Genomic DNA, 25940 nt, shown 5'->3' on the forward strand with positions numbered 1-25940 from the left:
GATTTTTAGAAGAATTTCTCATCTCTTCTGGTCCATACAATGCAATTGAACAGGTGCCAAAATTTTGAAGCTCCAAAAAGTCCTTATTTACTATAAATTCTCCTCCCTGCTCAGTCAGCCTCATCTTTAACTTTAAGTTTCTTCTTCTTGTGTTTTTGGTGATTTACATTCTTTATGTATACCGCCCCCTACTGGGCAGGAAGAAGAACAAAATCCAAAATAATCAAAACTGTGTTATATTTTAGCATCTTCAAAGTAGTCACCCTTTGCCTAGAATTTGCAGACCTCTTGACATTTTCTCAACCAAATTCTTGAGGTATCACCCTGGGATGCTTTTTAAACAGTACTGAAGGAGTTCCCATCTATGCTGGGCACTTATTGGCTGCTTTTCTTTATTATTTGGTCCAAGTCATCAATTTCAAAAACTTTTTTTTTATTATTATATTTTTGTCTACAAAACTAATTTCAAACATTTAAGCATACGCCTTCAGATCAAAAGATTTTTAAGATCATGAGAAACATTTCAGTCAAGTGTTTCAAAACTTCTGACCGGTAGTGTACATGTATGTGTGTATGTGTGTATATGTATGTATATGTGTGTATGTGTGTATGTATATATGTATATATAAGTGGGGGAAATAAGTATTGAACAGCTTCAAGATGCTTCCTGTGTGAAGAAATTAATCAGCCGCAGTATTCAGATGTGATTTTGGCCCATTCTTCTAAACATATTGTCTTTAAATCTTGAAGATTCCAGGGGGCCCTTTTGTGAACCTTGATCTTTAGCTCTTTCCACAAATGTTCAATTGGATTTTGAATCAGGTGATTGACTGGGCCATTCTAACACCTTGATTTTTTTTGTGGCATAATGTGAAATTTTGCATTACGGTAAGAACGATTTAAAACAAAGTTAAGTGTTTTTGTTTGTTTGTTTGTTTGTTTTACTTGGACTAATGTCAATTTCCAAATAAAGAGAAAATGATATAAGAGGAAGTATTTTGAAGTATTTAATTCACTGACTGGATTATCCAAAAATAGGTTGTACAACATGGTTATTTAATATATAATTTTGTTTTTATTGATTTTCCAAAAATGTTTTACAATATCATGATATATATCATTATCGTGATATAAAATTACTCGTATCGTAATATAAGATTTTGGTTATATCGCACATCCCTAACGTGCACCAATGAATTTGGTGAATTTTGACTTAAACTTCCGTAATGCGAGTAAAACACAGTGAAACTTGAGTTTATCAGAATTTGAGTTTATCAATTTTGGAACAATAGGTCAATTTTGACTTCATGTAGTCTTTATAGGAAACAAATTCGAAGTCTAGTTCAGGAGATTAAATGAGGGACACTGTAATTTAAAGAACATTTATCACAGGCATACAGTGCAGTACAGATTTCAGAGTCTGAGAAATGACACTTACAGACACAATGTTCTCTCCAAAGTATAATTCCCTGCAGGGTACAGGAGTATAAATACAGAGGACGGTGAAAGAGTTTCACAGCATGAGCGCTTTGACCTTTTTCCTCCCTAGAGAATAAAGACAATACTGCGGCATGATCAATCGAGCAGTACTGACCTTTTCCTTTACTGGTAAAGAAATAAAAACAAACTGAGTTTTCTGTTCATGGGTGTGTACAATTTCCTCTTCTAACTGTTTAAGAACTGATTTCTTTAAGGTAATTGTAATAAAAGGTCACAAAAACAGAAACGCTCTACTCATCCACTCGTAAAGGCCCCGGAATACTTCATACTAAATCGAAGAAAGAACGAGTTTAATATATCTTTTGACTTTGAAAAACTGACTAACTAAATTAAGTGATGAAATGGTCAAATTCTGCCCTCTTTGGGAAAGCCAGTTTTGTTCTATCCCTTATCCAAGCCAGAGACTTGAAATGAACCCATACATCAAGTGCAGTCCCTCAGGAGAGGATAGGTTTTTAAAAACATTTCAGTAAAGAGTCACTTAAAAAGCTTGTCAGAGTGAAGTGTAGAAAGGGCCTCTTCCCCTCGGCTAAAAATCTTAGAATGTGAGGTACCGCCAGCTATGGTGCTTGATGAGTAATGCTTTTTTCCATCCCCATGGTGTCCAAGACGAACTGTAGTGAGCTGTTTTAAATTAAATGTGTATATAATGTTTATCAAATAATGCTTTAGTTGACAATGATGGAATTTCAATCAGTGCTCAACCTTAATTATCTAGAATTTTAGCTGGACTATTCAGACAGACAGATGGACAGTTAATTTATATGTCTTTAACTTGGCCAACAGGAAGAAATTTTATGTTTAATGTACAGCAGAATTTTGGACCTCAGAGATTACCAGGTGTGTGGGACTACCCAGCTTGATGTTGCAGTATAGACATCAACAAAATGTCTCTGTCTGCTTGTCATGGCTGTTACATGGAAGAGTTTTTATCTATTGTCGCTTTATCACATTACGCCTGGTTAGGACACAGTACTAAGCTAGCACCAACATTTCTGACCCAATATCCATTCACCCCGTTTAGCTTTTACTCATACAAATTTCTTGTCATATAGTTAAACTTTTTTTCCCAAAGTGACTTACAGTACACTTACGTAAGTTTCAGTCCTCCGATAGCCAAAGGGACTTGCTTGATGGTAAAAGTTCACAGGTCGATATGGGGTTTGAACCAACAACCTTTAGTTATCAATCAAGATCCTTAACCACTAGGACACACAACTACCCTTTCATAAAGATAACAGTGATAATGAAGGAAAAGCAAAATGAAAAAACAACATTTGTGGTAAGGGAAGTTTAGCCAAAGAGCATACCTGCTCCAGCAAACATGAATGGGTTGATTCAAACATGAGTTAAGATTATGTGATAACTGAAAGGATGCTAATGAAATATTTCCTGTGGCAGTAGTAGCAATTCCACCTGTACATTGTTCCATTTTTTTCCATTAACAAAAACAGTTTGCATTGAAAATAGGGCTTTTAGTAGAAATATAAATATTGCTGGTGAATGTTGCTGTTTATTATTGTTTTGTTGCATATAAATGAAAATTATGCATTGATTATTTTTTTTACTATATACAGTGTTTTATTAAACAGTCTGAATCTATTTGGCCAGAGTTTGGTTGAAATAACTGTTCCTCTGATTGAAGAAAAAACAACATAATTTTAAGAGCAATTACTATACATAAAAATCAAGAATTCAATATTGTCACAAGAAAAACACCAAAATATTTTTTTTTAGCTATACTGTCTGATCTTCAAAGATAATCAATATTAAAGGCTCTAATTAGATGTCGACCGATAGTGGATTTTGCTGCTACTGGTAACTAAGGTGGTTTGAAAAGCTGATAACCAATTAATCGGCCAATAGTTTTTCAAATCAATTTACAGAATTAAAAAAAAAAAAAAAAAAAAAAAAACTTATTCGTTCCTTACTATGATGGGCACAGACAAAGAGTCCTAAATGAATAAAATCCCAGATGCAGTTTATTGTTCAACCAAAATCCCAAAAATAAGCAGAAAAATTAAGATTTAGTGCATAACACAAGACTTTCAAGTATAAACAAGGCCAAAACACACCAGGAACTCTTCTTTTGAAATGATGAAATGATGAAAAAACTATTGGTAACTATCGACACAGATTTTAAACGATAACGACAAATCTGCAAATCTGCACCAATTAATTGGTAAAACCGATATATCGGTCTATCTCTAGCTCTAATATACTTACAGTGTAGTTCTTCTTTGTTCTTCACTCAGAGCTTAAAATAAGTTTGAAATGGCCGAACAACAGTATAGTGCTGGAGAACATTCAGACTCCAACCATGCCACTGGGGGAGACGTTTAGAAGAGCATTTAAATATGAAGACTACATATAAAACATCAACTAATATGACATTAAAATGTGTTGTCAATTACTTCACACCTCATTCTATGAGTAGAATTCATATGAGATCAGTAAAAGAAGCTGTTTTAACCTCTCTGTGATTACTATACTGTATGTGCAGTACATAATGTGAAATGAGTAATGTTTACATTCTGCATTCTTGACACTAATGTGCGAACAAGCTATATGCGGCCAAAATATGCACCGGTTACCATCTGTAATTGTATTTTTGATACTACTTCAAAGATGTGTGTATAACAGGGTGACACAAAGGCGTAAATGGGCAGAAGCCTTTACTGTGCCAATGCCACAAAAAAGCCCGGTTACAATATGCCCGACATCACCTTGACATCTGGCACAATGTAATTTGGAGTGATGAGACCAAAATAGAGCTTTTTGGTCACAACCATAAGCACTATGTTTGGAGAGGGGTCAACAAGGCCTATAGTGAAAAGAATACCATCCCCACTGTGAAGCATGGTGGTGGCTCACTGATGTTTTGGGGGTGTGTGAGCTCTAAAGGCACGGGAATCTTGTGAAATTGATGGCAAGATGAATGCAGCATGTTATCAGAAAATACTGCCAGACAATTTGCATTCTTCTGCACGAAAGCTGCGCACGGGATGCTCTTGGACTTTCCAGCATGACAATGACCCTAAGCACAAGGCCAAGTTGACCCTCCAGTGGTTACAGCAGAAAAAGGTGAAAGTTCTGGAGTGGCCATCACAGTCTCCTGACCTATCATCGAGCCACTCTGGGGAGATCTCAAACGTGCGGTTCATGCAAGACGATCAAAGACTTTGCATGACCTGGAGGCCTCACAGACAACTATTACAAAAGACTGCACGCTGTCATTGATGCTAAAGGGGGCAATACACAGTATTAAGAACTAAGGGTTCAAAAGTCTGCATACAGGGGTCATTTCATTTTTTTCTTTGTTGCCATGTTTTATTTTATGATTGTGCCATTCTGTTATAACCTACAGCTGAATATGAACCCCATAAGAAATAAAATAAATGTGTTTTGCCTGCTCACTCATGTTTTCTTTAAAAATGGTACATATATTACCAATTCTCCAAGGGTATGCAAACTTTTGAGCACAACTGTACACTTAGGTTGAAGTCATTAAAACTCCACAGATTGAATATTAGCAAACTATAGTTTTGACAAGTTGTTTAGGACATCTACTTTGTGCATGACACAAGTAATTTTTCCAACAACTGTTTACAGACAGATTGTTTCACTTTTAATTGCCTATATCACAATTCCAGTGGGTCATATGTTTACATACACTAAGTTAACTGTGCCTTTATGCAGCTTGGAAAATTCCAGAAAATGATGTCAAGCCTTTAGACAATTAGCTTCTGATAGGAGGTGTACTGAATTGGAGGTGTATCTGTGTATGTATTTTAAGGCCTACCTTCAAACTTGCTTGATATCATGAGAAAATCTAAAGAAATCTAAATAAAAAGACCTCAGAAAAACAATTGTTGAACTCCACAAGTCTGGTCCATCCTTTGGAGCAATTTCCTTGCAAGTATAAACACAATGGGACCACGCAGCCAACATGAAGGAGACGCATTCTGTCTCCTAGAGATGAACGTAGTTTGGTACGAAAAGTGCAAATCGATCCCAGAACAATAGCAAAGGACCTTGTGAAGATGCTGGAGGAAACAGGAAGACAAGTATCTATATCCATGGTAAACAAGTCCTATATCGACATACAGTGCATCCGGAAAGTATTCACAGCGCTTCACTTTTTCCACATTTTGTTATGTTACAGCCTTATTCCAAAATGGATTAAATTCATTATTTTCCTCAAAATTCTACAAACAATACCCCATAATGACAACGTGAAAGAAGTTTATTTGAAATCTTTGCAAATTTATTAAAAATAAAAAATGAAAAAAATCACATGTACATAAGTATTCATAGCCTTTGCTCAATACTTTGTTGAAGCACCTTTGGCACCAATTACAGCCTCATGTCTTTTTGAGTATGATGTTACAAGCTTGGCACACCTATTTTTGGGCAGTTTCTCCCATTCTTCTTTGCAGGACCTCTCAAGCTCCATCAGGTTGGATGGGGAGCGTCGGTGCACAGCCATTTTCAGATCTCTCCAGAGATGTTCAATCGGGTTCAAGTCTGGGCTCTGGCTGGGCCACTCAAGGACGTTCACAGAGTTGTCCCGGAGCCACTCCTTTGTTATCTTGGCTGTGTGCTTAGGGTCGTTGTCCTGTTGGAAGATGAACCTTCGCCCCAGTCTGAGGTCCAGAGCGCTCTGGAGCAGGTTTTCATCAAGGATGTCTCTGTACATTGCTGCATTCATCTTTCCCTCGATCCTGGCTAGTCTCCCAGTTCCTGCCACTGAAAAACATCCCCACAGCATGATGCTGCCACCACCATGCTTCACTGTAGGGGTGGTATTGGCCAGGTGATGAGCAGTGCCTGGTTTCCTCCAGACATGATGCTTGCCATTCAGGCCAAAGAGTTCAATCTTTGTTTCTCATGGTCTGAGAGTCCTTCAGGTGCCTTTTGGCAAACTCCAGGCAGGCTGTCATGTGCCTTTTACTGAGTGGCTTCCATCTGGCCACTCTACCATACAGGCCTGATTGTTGGAGTGCTGCAGAGATGGTTGTTCTTCTAGAAGGTTCTCCTCTCTCCACAAAGAAATGCTGGAGCTCTGTCAGAGTGACCATCGGGTTCTTGGTCACCTCCCTGACTAAGGCCCTTCTCCCCCGATCGCTCAGTTTGGCCGGGCGGCCAGCTCTAGGAAGAGTCCTGGTGGTTCCAAACTTCTTCCATTTACAGATGATGGAGGCCACTATGCTCATTGGGACCTTCAATGCTGCAGAAATTTTTCTGTACCCTTCCCCAGATCTGTGCCTCGATATAATCCTGTCTCGGAGGTCTACAGACAATTCCTTGGACTTCATGGCTTGGTTTGTGCTCTGACATGCACTGTTAACTGTAGGGCCTTATATAGACAGGTGTGTGCCTTTCCAAATCATATCCAATCAACTGAATTTACCACAGGTGGACTCCAATCAAGTTGTAGAAACATCTCAAGGATGATCAGTGGAAACAGGATGCACCTGAGCTCAATTTTGAGTGTCATGGCAAAGGCTGTGAATACTTATGTACATGTGATTTTTTTCGTTTTTTATTTTTAATAAATTTGCAAAGATCTCAAACAAAGTTCTTTCATGTTGTCGTTATGGGGTATTGTTTGTAGAATTTTTAGGAAAATAATGAATTTAATCCATTTTGGAATAAGGCTGTAACATAACAAAATGTGGAAAAAGTGAAGCGCTGTGAATACTTTCCGGATGCACTGTAACCTGAAAGGCTGCTCAGCAAGGAAGAAGCCACTGCTCCAAAACTGCCATAAAAAAGCCAGACTACATTTTGCAAGTGCACATGGGGACAAACATCTGAATTTTTGGAGAAATGTCCTCTGGTGGCAGCATCATGTTGTGGAGGTGCTTTGCAGCAGGAGGGACTGGTGCACTTCACAAAATAGATGGCATCATGTGAAAGGAAATTTATGTGGATATTGAAGCAACATCTCAAGACATCAGCCAGGAAGTTAAAGCTTGTTCGTAAATGGGTCTTCCAAATGGACAATGACCCCAAGCATACCTCCAAAGTTGTGGTAAAATGGCTTAAGGACAACAAAGTCAAGGCATTGGAGTGGCCATCACAAAGCCCTGACCTCAATCCGATTGAAAAGTTGTGCGCAGAACTGAAAAAGCATGTGCAAGCAAGGAGGCCTACAAACCTGACTCAGTTACACCAGTTCTGTCTGGAGGAATGGGCCAAAATTCCAGCAACTTATTGTGAGAAGCTTGTGGAAGACTTGTTTGACCCAAGTTAAACCATTTAAAGGCAATGCTACCAAATACTAACAAAGTGTATGTAAACTTCTGACCTACTGGGAATGTGATGAAAGTAAAAATAAAAAATAAAAGCTGAAATAAATCATTCTCTCTACTATTACTCTGACATTTAACATTCTTAAAACAAAGTAGTGATCCTAACTGACCTAAGACAGGGAATGTTTTGTACAATTAAATGTCAGGAATTGTGAAAAACTGAGTTGAAATGAATTTGGCTAAGGTTTATGTAAACTTCTGACTTCAACTGTACAACGATTGTGTATTAAGGCCTTTCCCACTGGTGGTACTAAAGCCCGTTTTAGGTACTTTTTCCCAGGACTAATGGTTTTCGTTGCTTATAGTTGTATAGTTCCTCAAAGCCGTTTTAGGGGACATTTTTAGCTCCTACTCTGGGGTAGATACCTTTGGGGTACACAGGGACCGTAGGAGACTGTGGGAGGTGCTGCAGCCTGTGATTGGTCAAAAACATATGATGCACAAAGCAATGAGAAAAGAGAGATGTGGGCAGCCCCATTTGTAAACAAACTTGAAGCAGCTAGCCTGAAACTTATTATGCTAATATTAGAATTCCCTTAACAGAAATAACATATAACAAACAAAGTATCCAAAGATAATCACCCATTTCACATATGTGTGTGTGCGTGTGTGTGAGTTTACCGGGAGATACTCTTTTAGTTTTCATTGCATCTGTACTGTGTGACTATACAGAAAATAAAGTGATTATTACATCGACTTTTTCCTGGGATGAGAGATTTAAATAATCAGATGTTAATCGAGAGTGGGTAATTGAACTTTATTGTCCACTAAACCATCATTAAATCTAGTTTACATGAGGGAAGTATTGCATGCCTGTTACTGTGTGGTTTACTTGCATCAAGTTGTGTATTTCAGTACAGTAGGGTTGCAGCGGTATACCGGTTTCACGGTATACCACGGTATGAAAATTGACAGTTTTCATACCATGTATATTTGCTTATCTATGGTATTGAGAAAAAAAATGCAACCGGACGGAGAATCTCACCTGCGTGTACGCATCTCCTTTCCACCTCAACTGCCGTCAACTTGCGCCACTCACACACATGCAGCAGAGAAAATGTCAGAGAGAAGTGAGGCGAGGGGGTCTGACATAATTGAGTGTGTGTGTGAGTTAAAGCAGTGTTTCTCAACTGGTGGGTCACGACCCAAAAGTGGGTCGCAGGTCTATTCGGACTGGGTCGCGGACAGCAGGGAAAGAACAATGCCATGGTTCTCCCATTGAAGGTATTTCGGCGGCCACCCAAGTGATAGCCTATTTAGGACTCACAATCAGCTAAAGGCTTCTCATCTGCACTTTCGCATGAGTGTAACAGAACCAGCTTGCGATCATGATCTGCTCTTCTCTCTGGTGCGCATGCAACAACCAGTAGGTTGTTACCGGCTTCCCTCGATATTGCGGAGGGTAGACCTCAAAACTGATGTGACCAATTTCAATTCTAGTGAGACTTTTCTAGTTTAAAGCATTATGGAGGAAGTCAAGTTGAACCTCTCAAACAGTAGGCAGCCCTGACATGCCAAACAGCACTGAGGAGGAAAAGAGCAACACTATGCTATGCGCTGATTTTTTAAATTTTTTTATTATACATCATCACCTTTACAAAATTGTTTCACGATTTTACATGAGTAAAAGTAACTGTTATATTTTGACAAAATGTTATAGTTTCATATGAAATAATCTAAAGGTAGAATCTATTAGACCTCATTTTATATCAACAGTGGCAGTACTTATTTTTTCATAAAATCTACAATTTGTTATTATTATTACTATTAGACTAGCTACACTGACCTAACCATGGCAATGAGGAGCCTTTCCTCCTGTGTAATATGTATGTTCTGTTTGAATTATTTTTGAAATTTGGAAACAAACAGGATAATAATGGGCTCATATAAGTAAATATGCTTTTCAATTTTTGAAAGGGGGGAGAGAAATCTTCCTGTCGCTTTTGTTGTTGACGTCAACAACAAAAATAATGTCACTTGATGCCTTGTACTTGAAAACCATGAACAAAACTAGGCAACATAAAAGGAAATGCGACCCAGGATACATTAAATACAGGTTACTTTTTTACTGGGTCGTCATTGATTTCCAATGTAAAAATCTGTGTCCTGAAGCAAAACCAGTTGAGAACCACTAAGTTAAAGGTACAGACAGGAGCAGTCTGGCTGTGCTGTTGCGCATCTTCAGTATATATTAATTGTTAATAATCATAGGACATTACTTTAAAAGCTCACACAGCTGATGTTATTTTTCATTTAGTAGTTTATTTAACATGCTATGCTAACATGTAAACTAACATGCTTTAGTTATATAACATGTTATAGTTACATGCTATTTTTTTATCATGTTTATAATTGTTTATTATTATAATTCTGTTAGCTTTCTTATTTATTCTATTTATTTTCAAAAGGGAGACTTTCTTTTACACATACTTCCATTTAAAAAAAATGGTTTCAAGTTTCAATTATAATAAAGCGTTTGTTCAACCAAATAAAAAAACAGTACAGTAATTTATGTTCATTCATAAAAGCCTTTATTGTAAAAGATTGTGTTGATAAATAGGTTGATAGTCCATTTTCAACATGTTGTCCGCTAAGTTCAGTGTGTGCTGCTTGGTTAAAGATTGCTGTAACAGTTAAAAGGTCGGGCAAGTAGGAGGCGGGAACTGGCAGAATAGTCAACATAAAGGTTTAATGATATAAATGAACTTAAAACAATATAAAACATAAATGAACAGACACACATGCAGCGCGACTGCATGCGCCTCCCTCAAACCGGCGTCTCCGGCTGCCCCTTTCTCACTCTCCCACTGATCAGCTGATTCTCACGCACACTGATGTGTGCACCGTCAGATAAGTCTCGCGGCAAACTCCCAGGGAAGAATATACAAACCGATATAAACTTTGATAGTGAATGCAAAGCGCTCCGGCTTTACTTTAAATGATCGTTTAATGGCAAATGTTCCTGGGCATAGCGGGTTCATACATCTGGGTTCGTACACCAATAGCACATTATGACTCCAGCTCTGCAGGTGAATATCTCCAAGTGATCAAAGGCAATGTCCTGGTGACCTCAAACCATGAGATTCATCTGCGCAGAAAAGCAGGGCCGAAATACAACTTATGTAAGATGTTCCTCCGCAAGTTACTTGCGATTTTAGCCACACTTTGTTGATAGACAGTCCAAAGTTCCCTAGTGCAGTTTTAAAGTACATATTTGTATTCTTAAAAGCGTGAAATGGACTCCCTCTCTGCTGCCATTGACAAGTGATGAGTCACAATGACAATTGCCATTGAAATAAATGGGAATGGTATTTAAGTATTTTAGACCTTCTTGTTCGGTTCTCATGCACATACGTTGACTAATGCGAGTAATATACATGGATCGGCCTGGTAAGAATGATGTTCCTCCACAGGAGTGGCTGCTTTGATCAATAGGACATAATCAATAATGAATGTGGCAGTTACCGAGCTGAAGAATTGTGAACACACGCCTGCTGATTAGTCTACTTTCTGCAGAGAAACCACTGCTTTCTCATTTATCACACGTTTCCTGCCAACCAGAGGACTCTTCCCTGCATAGCATGCAGTCCAAATTTCACATGCATAACATGCATTATGCTTTCACTGTACTTTGCACTTTGGTTTCCTGCTGTTGCATAAGGAGGAACGTGAAACGGATTGAAAGTCTTAAATGGACACCAGTCCTCCATACAGGCTATTTAAAAATATTTAAACTTTTTTAATTTGTTTCTGTGCGGGACAAACAAAGTGACATAATATACCTATATTCAGACTTTGTCACCACTACAAGTTATTACACAAATTAAAAAAGAACACAGTATCACAGAAAATTAGATGACAGTGCTTCAGATTTGTAATGAGCAAAGTGCAAATCAAAGGTCTTCTCTCTAGTTGTGAAGTAAAGATGGCAGGTGAAAGTGAAGTATATAGCCTTTGTCAGAAATATCCAACACACTATCACAGCGAAATCGTAAAATTTAGTACGATTTGACGAACACATATGTAATCATAAGACTTATGTTGTACAACAATCACGTCACTCTCCATCGTTTCCTTCTAAAATGCGACAATTGCTCGTTACTGTCACAAACAACATACTCTTTATGCTTCCTATCATGCTTACACACAACTGTTTGATTAGGTTTATATAAGGGGTTTTGGTTGGGGCATAACATTAATAAGCATGTGCTTAACGCCTCGCACACGGAAGTTTCACTTACTTCCGCATTACACATAATTCAAATGAACGAAATGGTACAACACCATACAATTTAGACACTTTGTAAAATTCGTATGACTTTTCATGAAATCGGGTTGGAAATATCAAACAAACCTAATCCTCAAAACAATAATCTACGATAATAATTCAGTATTACAATAATATTCATCTGGGTTCAAAAATTAGTGAAGTTACTTTTTACAGACCCCGAAAAAAGAATACAAATAATAGCCTAATATAAACAGAAGATGAAGAAATTGTATGAATTATACAAGGCGTATTTACTTAATGAAAATTATAACTGGAATAGTTCCATTTAAAAATGTGATTTTCATTTAGTTTTGGCGCACTTCCAGTTTAAGTCTAAATTTTTGACAGTGCTCCTAAAAAAATTTCTCTTAGGAGCACGAGCGTGCCTAAACAAGAATGCTAGGGTCGAGCCCTGAAAAATCATCAGATTCATCTCACAGTCAATTAAAGGGATAGTTCACCCAAAAATGAAAATTCTCTCATCGTTTACTCACCCTCATGCCATCCCAGATGTGTATGACACTCTTTCTTCAGCAGAACACAAACAAATACTTTTAGAAGAGTATCTCAGCTCTATAGGTCCATACAATGCAAGTAAATGGTGACCAGACCATTGTAGTTACATCCATATCTTCAGAAGTGATATAATAGGTGTGGTTGAGAAACAGATCAAAATTTAAGTCCTTTTTTTACTCAAAATCTCTACTTTTACATCTGAAAATCACATGTGGTGCCTGTTTAGTTAAAATATTAGTTAAAGCTAAAGTGGAGATTTAGAGTTGTGGGGATGGCACGACGGTGTGTAAATGAAAAGTGAATTTTCATTTTTGGGTGAACTATCCCTTTAAGAAACAGTAAGTTAATTTTTTGTTGAGCTAAATTCAGTCGAATAGTGGCCAAAGCAGGAAGTGTTTTTGAACATAAGGACACATGTGAGCTCTGTTTCCAGGTGAAATGTCCACAGAAGGGTGCCAAAAGCGAGCTGTAAAGAGAGTTGTTTTTAGCTGTAAATGATTTAATACAGTGAAGAGGAATGCCTACAGTTGAAGTCAGAAGTTTACATACACTTAGGTTGAAGTCATTAAAACTAATGTTTTAACCACCCCACAGATTTCATATTAGCAAACTATAGTTTTGGCAAGACGTTTAGGTTATCTACTTTGCGCATGACACGAGAAATTTTCCAACAATTGTTTACAGACCGATTGTTTCACTTTTAACAGACTATATCACAATTCCAGTGGGTCAGAAGTTTACATACACTAAGTTAACTGTGCCTTTAAGCAGCTTGGAAAATTCCAGAAAATTATGTCAAGTCTTTAGGCAATTGGTCAATTAACTTCTGATAGGCTAATTGACTAATTGGAGGTGTACCTGTGGATGTATTTTAAGGCATACCATTCAAACTCAGAGCTTGTTTGCTTGACATCATGGGAAAATCAAAAGAAATCAGCCAAGACCTCAGAAAAAAAAATTTGGACCTCCACAAGCCTGGTTCATCCTTGGGAGCAATTTCCAAATGCCTGAAGGTACCACGTTCATCTGTACAAACAATAGTATGCAAGTATAAACACCATGGGACCACACAGCCATCATACCGCTCAGGAAGTAGAAATGTATCTACACTACCGTTCAAGAGTTTAGGGTCACTTACTCATTCTTTATTTATTATATATATATATATATATAATATTATTATTATTTTTTTTTTTCACATTTTAGAATAATAAAGTCATCACAACTATGGAATAATAGAAATGGAAATATGGGAATTATGCTGTGACTAAAAAATCCAAAATAAATCAAAACTGTGTTATATTTTAGCATCTTCAAAGTAGTCACCCATTGCCTAGATTTTGCAGAAATGTACTCTTGGCGTTTTCTCAACCAACTTCTAGAGGTATCAACATGGGATGCTTTTTAAACATATTGAAGGAGTTCCCATCTATGCTGGGCACTTATTAGCTGCTTTTCTTTATTATTCGGTACGTCATCCATTTCAAAAACTTTTCTTTCTTTTTTTTTTAAATAAAACTTTAGTTTTGTAATTAAATAAATTAATATGTTGCCACAATTATATTTTTGTCTACAAAACTAATTTCAAACATTTACGCATACGCCTTCAGATCAAAAGATTTTTAAGATCATGAGAAACTTTTCAGGCAAGTGACCTCAATCTTTTGAACGGTAGTGTATATCCACAGTAAAATAAGTCCTATATCAAAATAACCTGAAAGGCTGCTCAGCAAGGAAGAAGCCACTGCTCCAAAACCACCATAAAAAAGCCAGACTACTCAGACTACTCTGGTCTCATGAAACAAATATTGAACTGTTTGGCCATAATGACCATCGTTATATTTGGAGGAAAAAGGGTGAGGCTTGCAAGCCGAAGAACACCATCCCAACCGTGAAGCATGGGGGTGGCAGCATCATGTTGTGGGGGTGCTTTGCTGCAGGAGGGACTAGTGCATTTCACAAAATAGATGGCATCATGAGGAAGGAAAATGATGTGGATATATTGAAGCAACATCTCAAGACATCAGCCAGGAAGTTAAAGCTCGGTCTTCCAAATGGACAATGACCCCAAGCATACCTCAAGTTGTGGCAAAATGGCTTAAGGACAACAAAGTCAAGGTATTGGAGTGGCCATCACAAAGCCCTGACCTCAATCTGATAGAAAATTTGTGGGCAGAACTGAAAAAGCGTGTACGAGCAAGGAGACCTACAAGCCTGTTACACCAGTTCTGTCTGGAGGCATGAGCCAAATTTCCAGCAACTTATTGTGAGACGCTTGTGGAAAACCCAAAACGTTTGACCCAATTTAAACAATTTTAATGCTACCAAATACTAACAAAGTGTATGTAAACTTCTGACCCACTGGGAATGTGATGAAAGAAATAAAATCTGAAATAAATAATTCTCTCTACTATTATTCTGACATTTCACATTCTTAAAATGGTGATCCTAACTGACCTAAGACGGGGAATGTTTTCTACGATTAAATGTCAAGAATTGTGAAAAACTGAGTTTAAATTTATTTGGCTAAGGTGCAAGTAAACTTCTGACTTCAGCTGTATTTTATTAACTCCACCCCGAAACCCAATAACAACCCTAAACCTAACCTAAATGTCATCTTAGAGGGAAAATAGAGACACTTGCCACTGATCATGTGAATGCGATTCCTTCTAGTTTCAACATGGGTCTCCCATGCTGCTGATATAACACATTTCCAGTCAAGCCACAGAAGGTCAAAACATTTAAACCGATGCAAAAATGTCTGATGGGAGATGGTGCTTGTCATTAACTTAGCATAATGTGTCTGATGTCAGGGTACTGGAACATTAAGAAGAAACATGCAGACTTCCAGTATGATCATGTTGTACTCATCCTCATGTCAGTTCAAATCCATATTACTTTCTTCCATGGAACACAAGCAGATATTTTGAAGAATGTACACACTGCTCATTTTTCCATTCAATGACAGCGAATGGGGACTGAGGCTGTCAGTCTTTCACATTCTACCTATCATCATCTTTTGTTTTCCATGGAAGAAAGAAAATCATATGGGTTTAGAAAACATGTGGGTGAGTAAATGATGACAGAATTTTCATTTTTGGTGAACTATCCCTATGCCCCATTTGAGAGATTACATGAGGTTATAGAAAATTTCCAATGTAAAATGTATAATTTGAACTAGACTTTGATTTTTTTTTTCTCTTCTTTTGTTCAATTTCCTTTTATCTTTGAAGAAAAACGAAAGAAGTATATTGGCGTCCTTCACTAACTCATGTATACAAGGGCAGTGATTCATTTCACCAGGTTTACATATAGGCTAACCCATGCTATCAGACATGCCTATCCCAGTTTTATGTTGACACCTGTTACACAGTTACTCTGATTCCCGGTGTGCTTTTTCTCTGATAAATCTTCCTAAAGCTTTCTATATTCATTTTTTAGGGGTTAGTTGAGCTTTCTCATGAAGCACTGCCTTAAAAAAGAGCCACTGACACATTTTATGCAATTATACAGTGACTTGTTTAATAAACTGTCGAAAAACACGACAATATTATAAAAAGGCTCTTCCCTACCCAGCTCTTATCAGCTAAACAATTCTGTATGATGTCAACTAATGACAAGTAGTGAACTTTGTGTTACAGAAATACAGGTGCATCTCAATAAATTAGAATGTCGTGGAAAAGTTCATTTATTTCAGAAATTCAACTCAAATTGTGAAACTCGTGTATTAAATAAATTCAATGCACACAGACTGAAGTAGTTTAAGTCTTTGGTCCTTTTAATTGTGATGATTTTGGCTCACATTTAACAAAAACCCACCAATTCACTATCTCAAAAAATTAGAATACATCATAAGACCAATAAAAAAACATTTTTAGTGAATTGTTGGCCTTCTGGAAAGTATGTTAATTTACTGTATATGTACTCAATACTTGGTAGGGGCTCATTTTGCTTTAATTACAGCCTCAATTCGGCGTGGCATGGAGGTGATCAGTTTGTGGCACTGCTGAGGTGGTATGGAAGCCCAGGTTTCTTTGACAGTGGCCTTCAGCTCATCTGCATTTTTTTGGTCTCTTGTTTCTCATTTTCCTCTTGACAATACCCCACAGATTCTCTATGGGGTTCAGGTCTGGTGAGTTTGCTGGCCAGTCAAGCACACCAACACCATGGTCATTTAACCAACTTTTGGTGCTTTTGGCAGTGTGGGCAGGTGCCAAATCCTGCTGGAAAATGAAATCAGCATCTTTAAAAAGCTGGTCAGCAGAAGGAAGCATGAAGTGCTCCAAAATTTCTTGGTAAATGGGTGCAGTGACTTTGGTTTTCAAAAACCACAATGGACTAACACCAGCAGATGACATTGCACCCCAAATCATCACAGACTGTGGAAACTTAACACTGGACTTCAAGCAACTTGGGCTATGAGCTTCTCCACCCTTCCTCCAGACTCTAGGACCTTGGTTTCCAAATGAAATACAAAACTTGCTCTCATCTGAAAAGAGGACTTTGGACCACTGGGCAACAGTCCAGTTCTTCTTCTCCTTAGCCCAGGTAAGACGCCTCTGACGTTGTCTGTGGTTCAGGAGTGGCTTAACAAGAGGAATACGACAACTGTAGCCAAATTCCTTGACATGTCTGTGTGTGGTGGCTCTTGATGCCTTGACCCCAGCCTCAGTCCATTCCTTGTGAACTTCACCCAAATTCTTGAATCGATTTTGCTTGACAATCCTCATAAGGCTGCGGTTCTCTCGGTTGGTTGTGCATCTTTTTCTTCCACACTTTTTCCTTCCACTCAACTTTCTGTTAACATGCTTGGATACAGCACTCTGTGAACAGCCAGCTTCTTTGGCAATGAATGTTTGTGGCTTACCCTCCTTGTGAAGGGTGTCAATGATTGTCTTCTGGACAACTGTCAGATCAGCAGATTGTGTAGCCTAGTGAACCAAACTGAGAGACCATTTTGAAGGCTCAGGAAAACTTTGCAGGTGTTTTGAGTTGATTAGCTGATTGGCATGTCACCATATTCTAATTTTTTGAGATAGTGAATTGGTGGGTTTTTGTTAAATGTGAGCCAAAATCATCACAATTAAAAGAACCAAAGACTTAAACTACTTCAGTCTGTGTGCATTGAATTTATTTAATACACGAGTTTCACAATTTGAGTTGAAATTACTGAAATAAATGAACTTTTCCACGACATTCTAATTTATTGAGATGCACCTGTAAGCTTACAGCCAAGATGGAAAGTTTCCTACCAAAACATTAACAAAAAAATAAAAAATACTCTGCGTAATGGTCACCAAATATGGTTTTAAAATATTCTTTTAAGCAACACTGATCTTCATATTTAGTGCTTACTTGGCCCCTAAACAGACTGATTTAACAGAAAAAATACTGATATTTTGCAACCTCTTGTTGATATTTAACATATGTTTCAATATTTTATAGCATTTGCTCTGAAATGACTGTGAGAGGGGTGATGAATATTTCAACCAAACAGCAGTTGCTGCTGAGTAGATTGACTAAAGCCTTCAAAAATAGTGGGCTACATTCAGGCTGATCGGATGAAGAACAAGCAATAGAACTGAACAGAACCTGTCCTGAAAAGTATGTGAAAATGTTTATTTCTTTAATTATTTGTTTGCCATCATAATTATAATCACACTTTAACTTTTTAAAAATATAAAAATACTACATTCTATCAATTAATATTATTTCTTGAAATTGTATACAGTTGTGCTCAAATGTTTACATACCCTGGCAGAAATTGTGAAATTTTGGCATTAATTTTGAAAATATGACCGATCATGCAAAAAAACTGTTTTTTATTTAAGGATAGTGATCATATGAAGCCATTTATCATCACATAGTTGTTTGGCTCCTTTTTAAATCATAATGATAATAGAAATCACCCAAATGGCCCTGATCAAAAGTTTACATACCCTTGAATGTTTGGCCTTGTTACAGACACACAAGGTGACACACAAAGGTTTACATGGCAATTAAAGCTTAATTTCCCACACTTGTGGGTTTTTAAATTGCAATTAGTGTCTGTGTATAAATAGTCAATGAGTTTGTTAGCTCTCACATGGATGCACTGAGCAGGCTAGATACTGAGCCATGGGGAGCAGAAAAGAACTGTCAAAAGACCTGCGTAACAAGGTAATGGAACTTTATAAAGATGGAAAAGAATATAAAAAGATATCCAAAGCCTTGAAAATGCCAGTCAGTACTGTTCAATCACTTATTAAGAAGTGGAAAATTCAGGGATCTCTTGATACCAAGCCAAGGTCAGGTAGACCAAGAAAGATTTCAGCCACAACTGCCAGAAGAATTGCTCGGGATACAAAGAAAAACCCACAGGTAACCTCAGGAGAAATACAGACTGCTCTGGAAAAAGACGGTGTGGTTGTTTCAAGGAGCACAATATGACGATACTTGAACAAAAATGAGCTGCATGGTCGAGTTTCCAGAAAGAAGCCTTTACTGCGCCAATGCCACAAAAAAGCCCGGTTGCAATATGCCCGACAACACCTTGACACACCTCACAGCTTCTGGCACACTGTAATTTGGAGTGACAAGACCAAAATAGAGCTTTAACAACCATAAGTGCTATGTTTGGAGAGGGGTCAACAAGGCCTATAGTGAAAAGAATACCATCCCCACTGTGAAGCAGGTTGGTGGCTCACTGATGTTTTGGGGGTGTGTGAGCTCTAAAGGCATGGGGATCTTGATGGCAAGATGAATGCAGCATGTTATCAGAAAATACTGGCAGACAATTTGCATTCTTCTGCACGAAAGCTGCAGAACTTTCCAGCACGACAATGACCCTAAGCACAAGGCCAAGTTGACCCTCCAGTGGTTACAGCAGAAAAAGGTGAAGGTTCTGGAGTGGCCATCACAGTCTCCTGACCTTAATATCATGGAGCCACTCTGGGGAGATCTCAAATGTGCCAAAGACTTTGCATGACCTGGAGGCATTTTGCCAAGATGAATGGGCAGCTATACCACCTGCAAGAATTTGGGGCCTCATAGACAACTATTACAAAAGACTGCACGCTGTCATTGATGCTAAAGGGGGCAATACACAGTATTAAGGACTAAAGATATGCAGACTTTTGAACAGGTGTCATTTTTTTCTTTGTTGCCATGTTTTGTTTTATGGTTATGCCATTCTGTTATAACCTACAGTTGAATATGAATCCCATAAGAAATAAAAGAAATGTGTTTTGCCTGCTCACTCATGTTTTCTTTAAATATGGTACATATGTTACCAATTCTCCAAGGGTATGCAAACTTTTGAGCACAACTGTATGTGTATATATATATATATATATATAATGATATGAGCTGTCACTGTTTGAAATAATGTGTACAATTTATCAGTAATAACACAGCGTTTACATTCATTTGTATAACAAGCGCTATAATGGTACTGTCACTTTAAGAGATTAAGGTGCATTTTACAGACTCGCACAGGTATTGCGGTTCATTTATTAACGAGAGAGAAATCTTGTTTTATTAGCGCATCAATGCTATTTGTGATCAAAATGTATATTTATATTTACTTTTTTATCTGACTGTAAATAACAAAGTTTGTTAAAAGACACATTACTCTCATCACATAAATCTCATCTTTGATGGATCCACATTACACAGAAGAAATGGTCCGTTTTAATCTCAAGCACTTTTTAACAAAACAAGGCGATTTTCCAGGTATTCCAGAACTTAAATTTCTAAAAGCCAAACTCAGGCACTTTAAGCACTTCAAAGACCTTGTGCAAACCCAATAAACAGTATAAGAAAAAAGTGCAGGAGGGGAAAAATCAAGCAATAAAGAGATTATGATGTTTGACGGGTCATTTCATTAATGATCACATGGACAGAAAACAATGTTGCAAATTTCAAAATATCGAGTTTTGCCTCGATATGGTTCGTCATTTCTTTTGGTTTGCGATATATCGAAATTTGATATATCGTCCCATCCCAACAATTAAATGGTTTGCACTGATTCATGAAATGAATCAAACTTCAAACTTCCCAACTGTAATGCCATTTTTGCTACTCAAGTTTAAACCACAGACTCTATCATTTTTGTCTTAACGTTTCCATACTCACAGGACAAGAAACGATTGTAAAACTAGTCTAATGACATGGTATTTAGGAAACAAATGATCATATAAAAAGTCATATAAAGAGATTTTCTAAATGTTGCCTTATTTCATATCGTCAGCAAACTGTCCTTGAGGAGTTTCATTCTGTGTGTATTTGGATTTTCTTCAATTTTTAACATCAAAAATTCTGAAGGAGGTTGAAATATGTTCCTTTAATGCATTCAATTATCAGTCTATTAAAAGTCCACTTGTCATTTAAGACTGTACCTGAAAAATATCCACTTCAAGCCTTCAAAAACACAAATATGCCATCAAGTTTATATGTGTGTATGTATGTATGTGTGTATATATATATATATATATATACACACATATGCAACCCCTCCATTATTTACACCATGATCAATGGAAACATGTAAATGTTTCATGCTACAACCCCCCCAATGTTCCAGCCAAATGTAAACCTGTGTGTGTGTGTGTGTGTGTGTGTGTGTGTGTGTGTGTGATAACAGTGAATTGGAGAACTGCTGATGGGCACAATGTGGGGTTTCAAAACAAAAACATGGGAAACACCTGTCACACTAGGAGATCAGCTTATATGAGGCCACTCATGACATATGAATTTTCTGTTTTGTTAAGGTCCAGTTTATGACTGGAATGATTATTATCTTGCTTGTGTGATAGCATGGCTTACCATAACACTGTGCATGCTGATGCCTATTCAACATTATCAACATTTCAGTATGTCAACATCGAGTAGAATGTTTGAAAAGATATCCTAAGAATATCAGGACATCTCTGACTCGTACACCTAAATGTGCAGACCACAGTACCAACAATGGGCAACATGCATCCCATAAATATTAAAGTTAGTTCTGTTTTGTGACATGATAATATGTGATATAATCCTTATTATTATTGTTCATACTTAAGGTTAGGGATTTACAGCTAAAGTCAGAAGTTTGCATACATTTAGGTTGAAGTCATAAAAAATACTTTTTTAACCACTCCACAGATTTCATATTAGCAAACTATAGTTTTGGCAAGTCGTTTAGGACATCTACTTTGTGCATGACATGAGTAATTTTTCCAACAATTGTTTACAGACAGATTGTTTCACTTTTAATTGACTACATCACAATTCCAGTGGGTCAGAAGTTTACATACAGTAAGTTAACTGTGCCTTTAAGCAGCTTGGAAAATTATAGAAAATTATGTCAAGTCTTTAGGCAATTAGCCAATTAGCTTCTGATTGGCTAATTGGAGTCAATTGGAGGTGTACCTGTGGATGTATTTTAAGGCCTAACTTCAAACTAAGTGCCTCTTTGCTTGACATCATGGGAAAATCAAAAGAAATCAGCCAAGACCTAAAAAAAAAAAAATAATAATAATAATAATAATAATATTGTGGACTTCCACAAGTCTGGAGCAATTTCCAAATGCCTGAAGTTTCCACATTCATCTGTACAAACAATAGTATGCAAGTATAAACACCACGAGGCCATCATACTGCTCAGGAAGGAGATGCATACTGTCTCCTAGAGATGAACATAGTTTGGTGCAAAAATTGCAAATCAATTCCAGAACAACAGGAAAGGACCTTGTGAAGATGCTGGAGGAAACAGGTAGACAAGTATCTATATCCACAGTAAAACGAGCCCTATATTGACATAACCTGAAAGGCTGTTCAGCAATGAAAAAGCCACTGCTCCAAAACCACCATAAAATAGCCAGACTACAGTTTGCAAGAGCACATGGGGACAAAGATCTTACTTTTTGGAGAAATTTCCTCTGGTCTGATGAAACAAAAATTTAACTTTTTGGCCATAATGACCAACGTTATGTTTGGAGGAAAAAGGGTGAGGCTTGCAAGCCGAAGAACACCATCCCAACTGTAAAGCATGGGGGTGGCAGCATCATGTTGTGGGGGTGCTTTGCTGCAGGAGGGACTGGTGCACTTCACAAAATAGATGGCATCATGAGGAAGGAAAATGATGTGGATATATTGAAGCAACATCTCAAGACATCAGCCATGAAGTTAAAGCTCAGTCGCAAATGGGTCTTCCAAATGGACAATGACCCCAAGCATACCCCTTCAAAGTTGTGGCAAAATGGCTTAAGGACAACAAAGTCAAGGTATTGGAGTGGCCATCACAAACCACTGACCTCAATCTGATAGAAGAATTATGGGCAGAACTGAAAAAGCGTGTGCGAGCAAGGAGGCCTACAAGCCTGGCTCAGTTACACCAGTTCTGTCTGGAGGAATGGGCCAAAATTCCAGCAACTTGTTGTGAGAAGCTTGTGGAAGGCTACCCAAAAAGGTTTGACCCAAGTTAAACAATTTAAAGGCAATGTTACCAAATACTAACAAAGTGTATGTGAACTTCTGACCCACTGGGTTTGTGATGAAAGAAATAAAAGCTGAAATAAATAATTCTCTCTACTATTATTCTGACATATCACATTCTTAAAATAAAGTAGTGATCCTAACTGACCTAAGACAGGGAATGTTTTCTACGATTAAATGTCAGGAATTGTGAAAAACTGAGTTTATATGTATTTGGATAAGGTGTGTGTAAACTTCTGACTTCAATTGTAGGTGTGCTTTTACTTTTCTAAGCAATTAGACTTATAATTTCACCAAACAAGCAAAACATTGGAAGGAACTGAGCCATATTTTTGGACCAAAATATTGCAGAGATTTGGGGATGGGCTCTTTTACTTGGGCCACATAGAAATCACACAGAATACCCTAACAACTGCAAAGCAACACATTAAAAACCACTCTGAACACATTTTTAACCGCATAGCAATGTCCTTGGCTGGCAACCACTCACAACACCCTATGTTTTAGTTTTGCACAGGCAAGCACCACTCACATTTTCTTCTGTAAATGTAAAAAAAAAAAATCTAGCTTATGATGTAACATGAATCTGATTCCCTGATCTCAGTATTGGGGGGCAGTGCACACATTACTGATTTTCAGATAGAGTAATCCTACATTGTGTTTGAGCTTTATGGGGTATAATTTTAAGGCACTGTAGCACTAATCTTCAGGTTGGACCTGGGTTGAATGTCTTTATTCAGTGTAAACAGGGGATGCAAAACTCAGAATGGCTAAAAAGAGTTGGCTACTCTTACAGAAGTGAAAGTGTAACAATTACAGTTTGAATGTGCCTACGACAAGTTCATGCTTGTTCGGGAGAACAGCTCAGCTTCATTCATTCAACTAAACAACATCAAGTAATGTTGCATGTTTATACTGTGTGTGTGTGTGTGTTAAGAAAGAACCAATAAATATCCCAGGTGTGTATGACTTTCTTTCTTCAGCAGAACGCATTTGAAGAAAAACAGAAAAATATTTTAGCTCAGGAGGTCCTTAAAATGCAAGTGGATGATGATCCAACTTTTGAAGCTCCAAAGATCACAGACAGTTTGCATAAACGTCATCCAAACAACTCCAGCGGTTAAATTAATGTCTTCTAAAGCGATACGATCGCTTTTTGTGTGAAAAAGATACATATTTAAAGCATTGCTTCCGGTCAGCAGTGGTATGCGCGTGTGACGTAATAGCTTTGGCACGTGAGACACAAAAGAAATGACGCACGTGCGACACAGCCAGAAGAACAGCGCTGTTTACAACTGAGTAGGAGGAACGCTGTACAGAAGCTTCGTTGGTTTTGGTTTAGATCTGTATTTGTATCTGATTATTTACTCACAATGTTGCATTTGTGTGCTTTTTCTGGATGTCTCAACCGAGAGAAAAACGTGAGATTACATCTGTAACATGTCAACGCAAATACATCACACGAGAGACCACGTGAACTCGGTGCTCTCGTGAATGCGTATACAGCTGCTGACCAGAAGCAATGTTTTATAGTTAAAAAGTACTTAAATATTGATCTTTTTCACACCAAAAGTGATCTTATCGTTTTAGAAGACATTTATTTAACCACTAGTGTCATTTATGCTGACTATGTGTGATTTTTGGAGCTTCAAAAGTCGGATCACCATCCACTTGCATTTTAAGGACCTACTGAGCTAAAATATTTTTCTGTTTTTCTTGAAATGTGTTCTGCTGAAGAAAGAAAGTCATACACACCTGGAGTATAATTAGGGTAAGTAAATGATGAGAGACTTTTCATTTTGGGGTGAACTGTCCCTTTTAAACAGTAAAAATCAAGTCACTTTATCAGGGTTTTTAAAAATCATTTTATATCATTTACACTCACAAAGAGCAATTTCTAGCTGATGAACTTAAGAATAATTTCCATTTTTTTTTTCTTAATGATTTTCACCTTTAGCATTATCATTTATTACTATGTTAATGAACACATCATAGGAGAAAGTGCTCATTTAAAAACTAGAGCCTTGGAGTCCTTTTTGTGTAATGAAACTTTTCAATACAATTTTAGAAAACATGACTGTGGGGACCATGCTTACTGGTCCCTGGTCGCGCGTGACGTCATGACACTACCGTTATCTTGCCCAACAATGACATCACCAAGCATCAAGAGTCGTGGTAAGATTTCCATACTTGAGTTCTTGGGCATCCTCATAACTGAACAGCAGCTGATAGTGATGATAATATAATACATACAAACATACATTCATTAACATGATAACAGATCAAAGGTTTCTCTTCAGCAGGCCTCACAACATCCGCGCTGATGCTGAAGATAATAGCCTACAGCAGGGGAACTTGCAACACTGTTTCAAAAAACGGTTTGTTGCGTCACAAAGAGCGGAAAAACATACAGTAAACATGTAAACAAAAGCGCTGTTTCATATGTTACAAAGTTAAAGGTAATATTCAGATTTGAAGTACTATATCGGTTCTGCTGCATGCATTTTTGCCTCTTCGATGGACCTGATACAACAGAACACTTCACAGAAATAATAATAAACGTGTTTTCTCAATACCCCTTTAATAGCGCCACAATAACTTGAAGGTGTATAACCAAAACAGGGAACTAGAGCGTCTTCTTACCTGACTCGCTTTGTGCAGCTGCTTCTTAAACCCCGCCACTGACATGCTCAAAATAAGATGAGAAACACGAAGGGGTAGGAAAAGAAAATCTTTAAGTGGCAAAACGGTTAGATAATCCTCCACAGAGCACAAATTATGGAGGCTATCACAGTTTGACGAAACGCTTTTAGTCTATTTAACCATTTCACGGTGGTGGTTTTTTCCCTGTTCAACTGACAAGTGGCGGCGGTCGGATC

At 37.6% G+C, this 25940-nt stretch overlaps 1 protein-coding gene across 3 annotated transcripts in view; it reads right to left on the reverse strand.

The window, feature by feature from the left end:
* The window catches only part of LOC127433762 (endophilin-A3-like), an 87411-nt gene extending 61471 nt beyond the window's left edge, over positions 1–25940 (reverse strand). For all 3 annotated transcript variants that reach the window (XM_051686063.1, XM_051686148.1, XM_051685982.1), the window contains exon 1: positions 25705–25940. In XM_051686063.1, coding sequence (XP_051542023.1) covers positions 25705–25749 — 45 coding nt within the window. In that variant the 5' untranslated portion in view covers positions 25750–25940. The remainder of the gene's footprint in view (positions 1–25704) is intronic.

This window comes from Myxocyprinus asiaticus, chromosome 1 (genome assembly GCF_019703515.2).
Source record: "Myxocyprinus asiaticus isolate MX2 ecotype Aquarium Trade chromosome 1, UBuf_Myxa_2, whole genome shotgun sequence".
NCBI lineage: Eukaryota > Metazoa > Chordata > Actinopteri > Cypriniformes > Catostomidae > Myxocyprinus > Myxocyprinus asiaticus.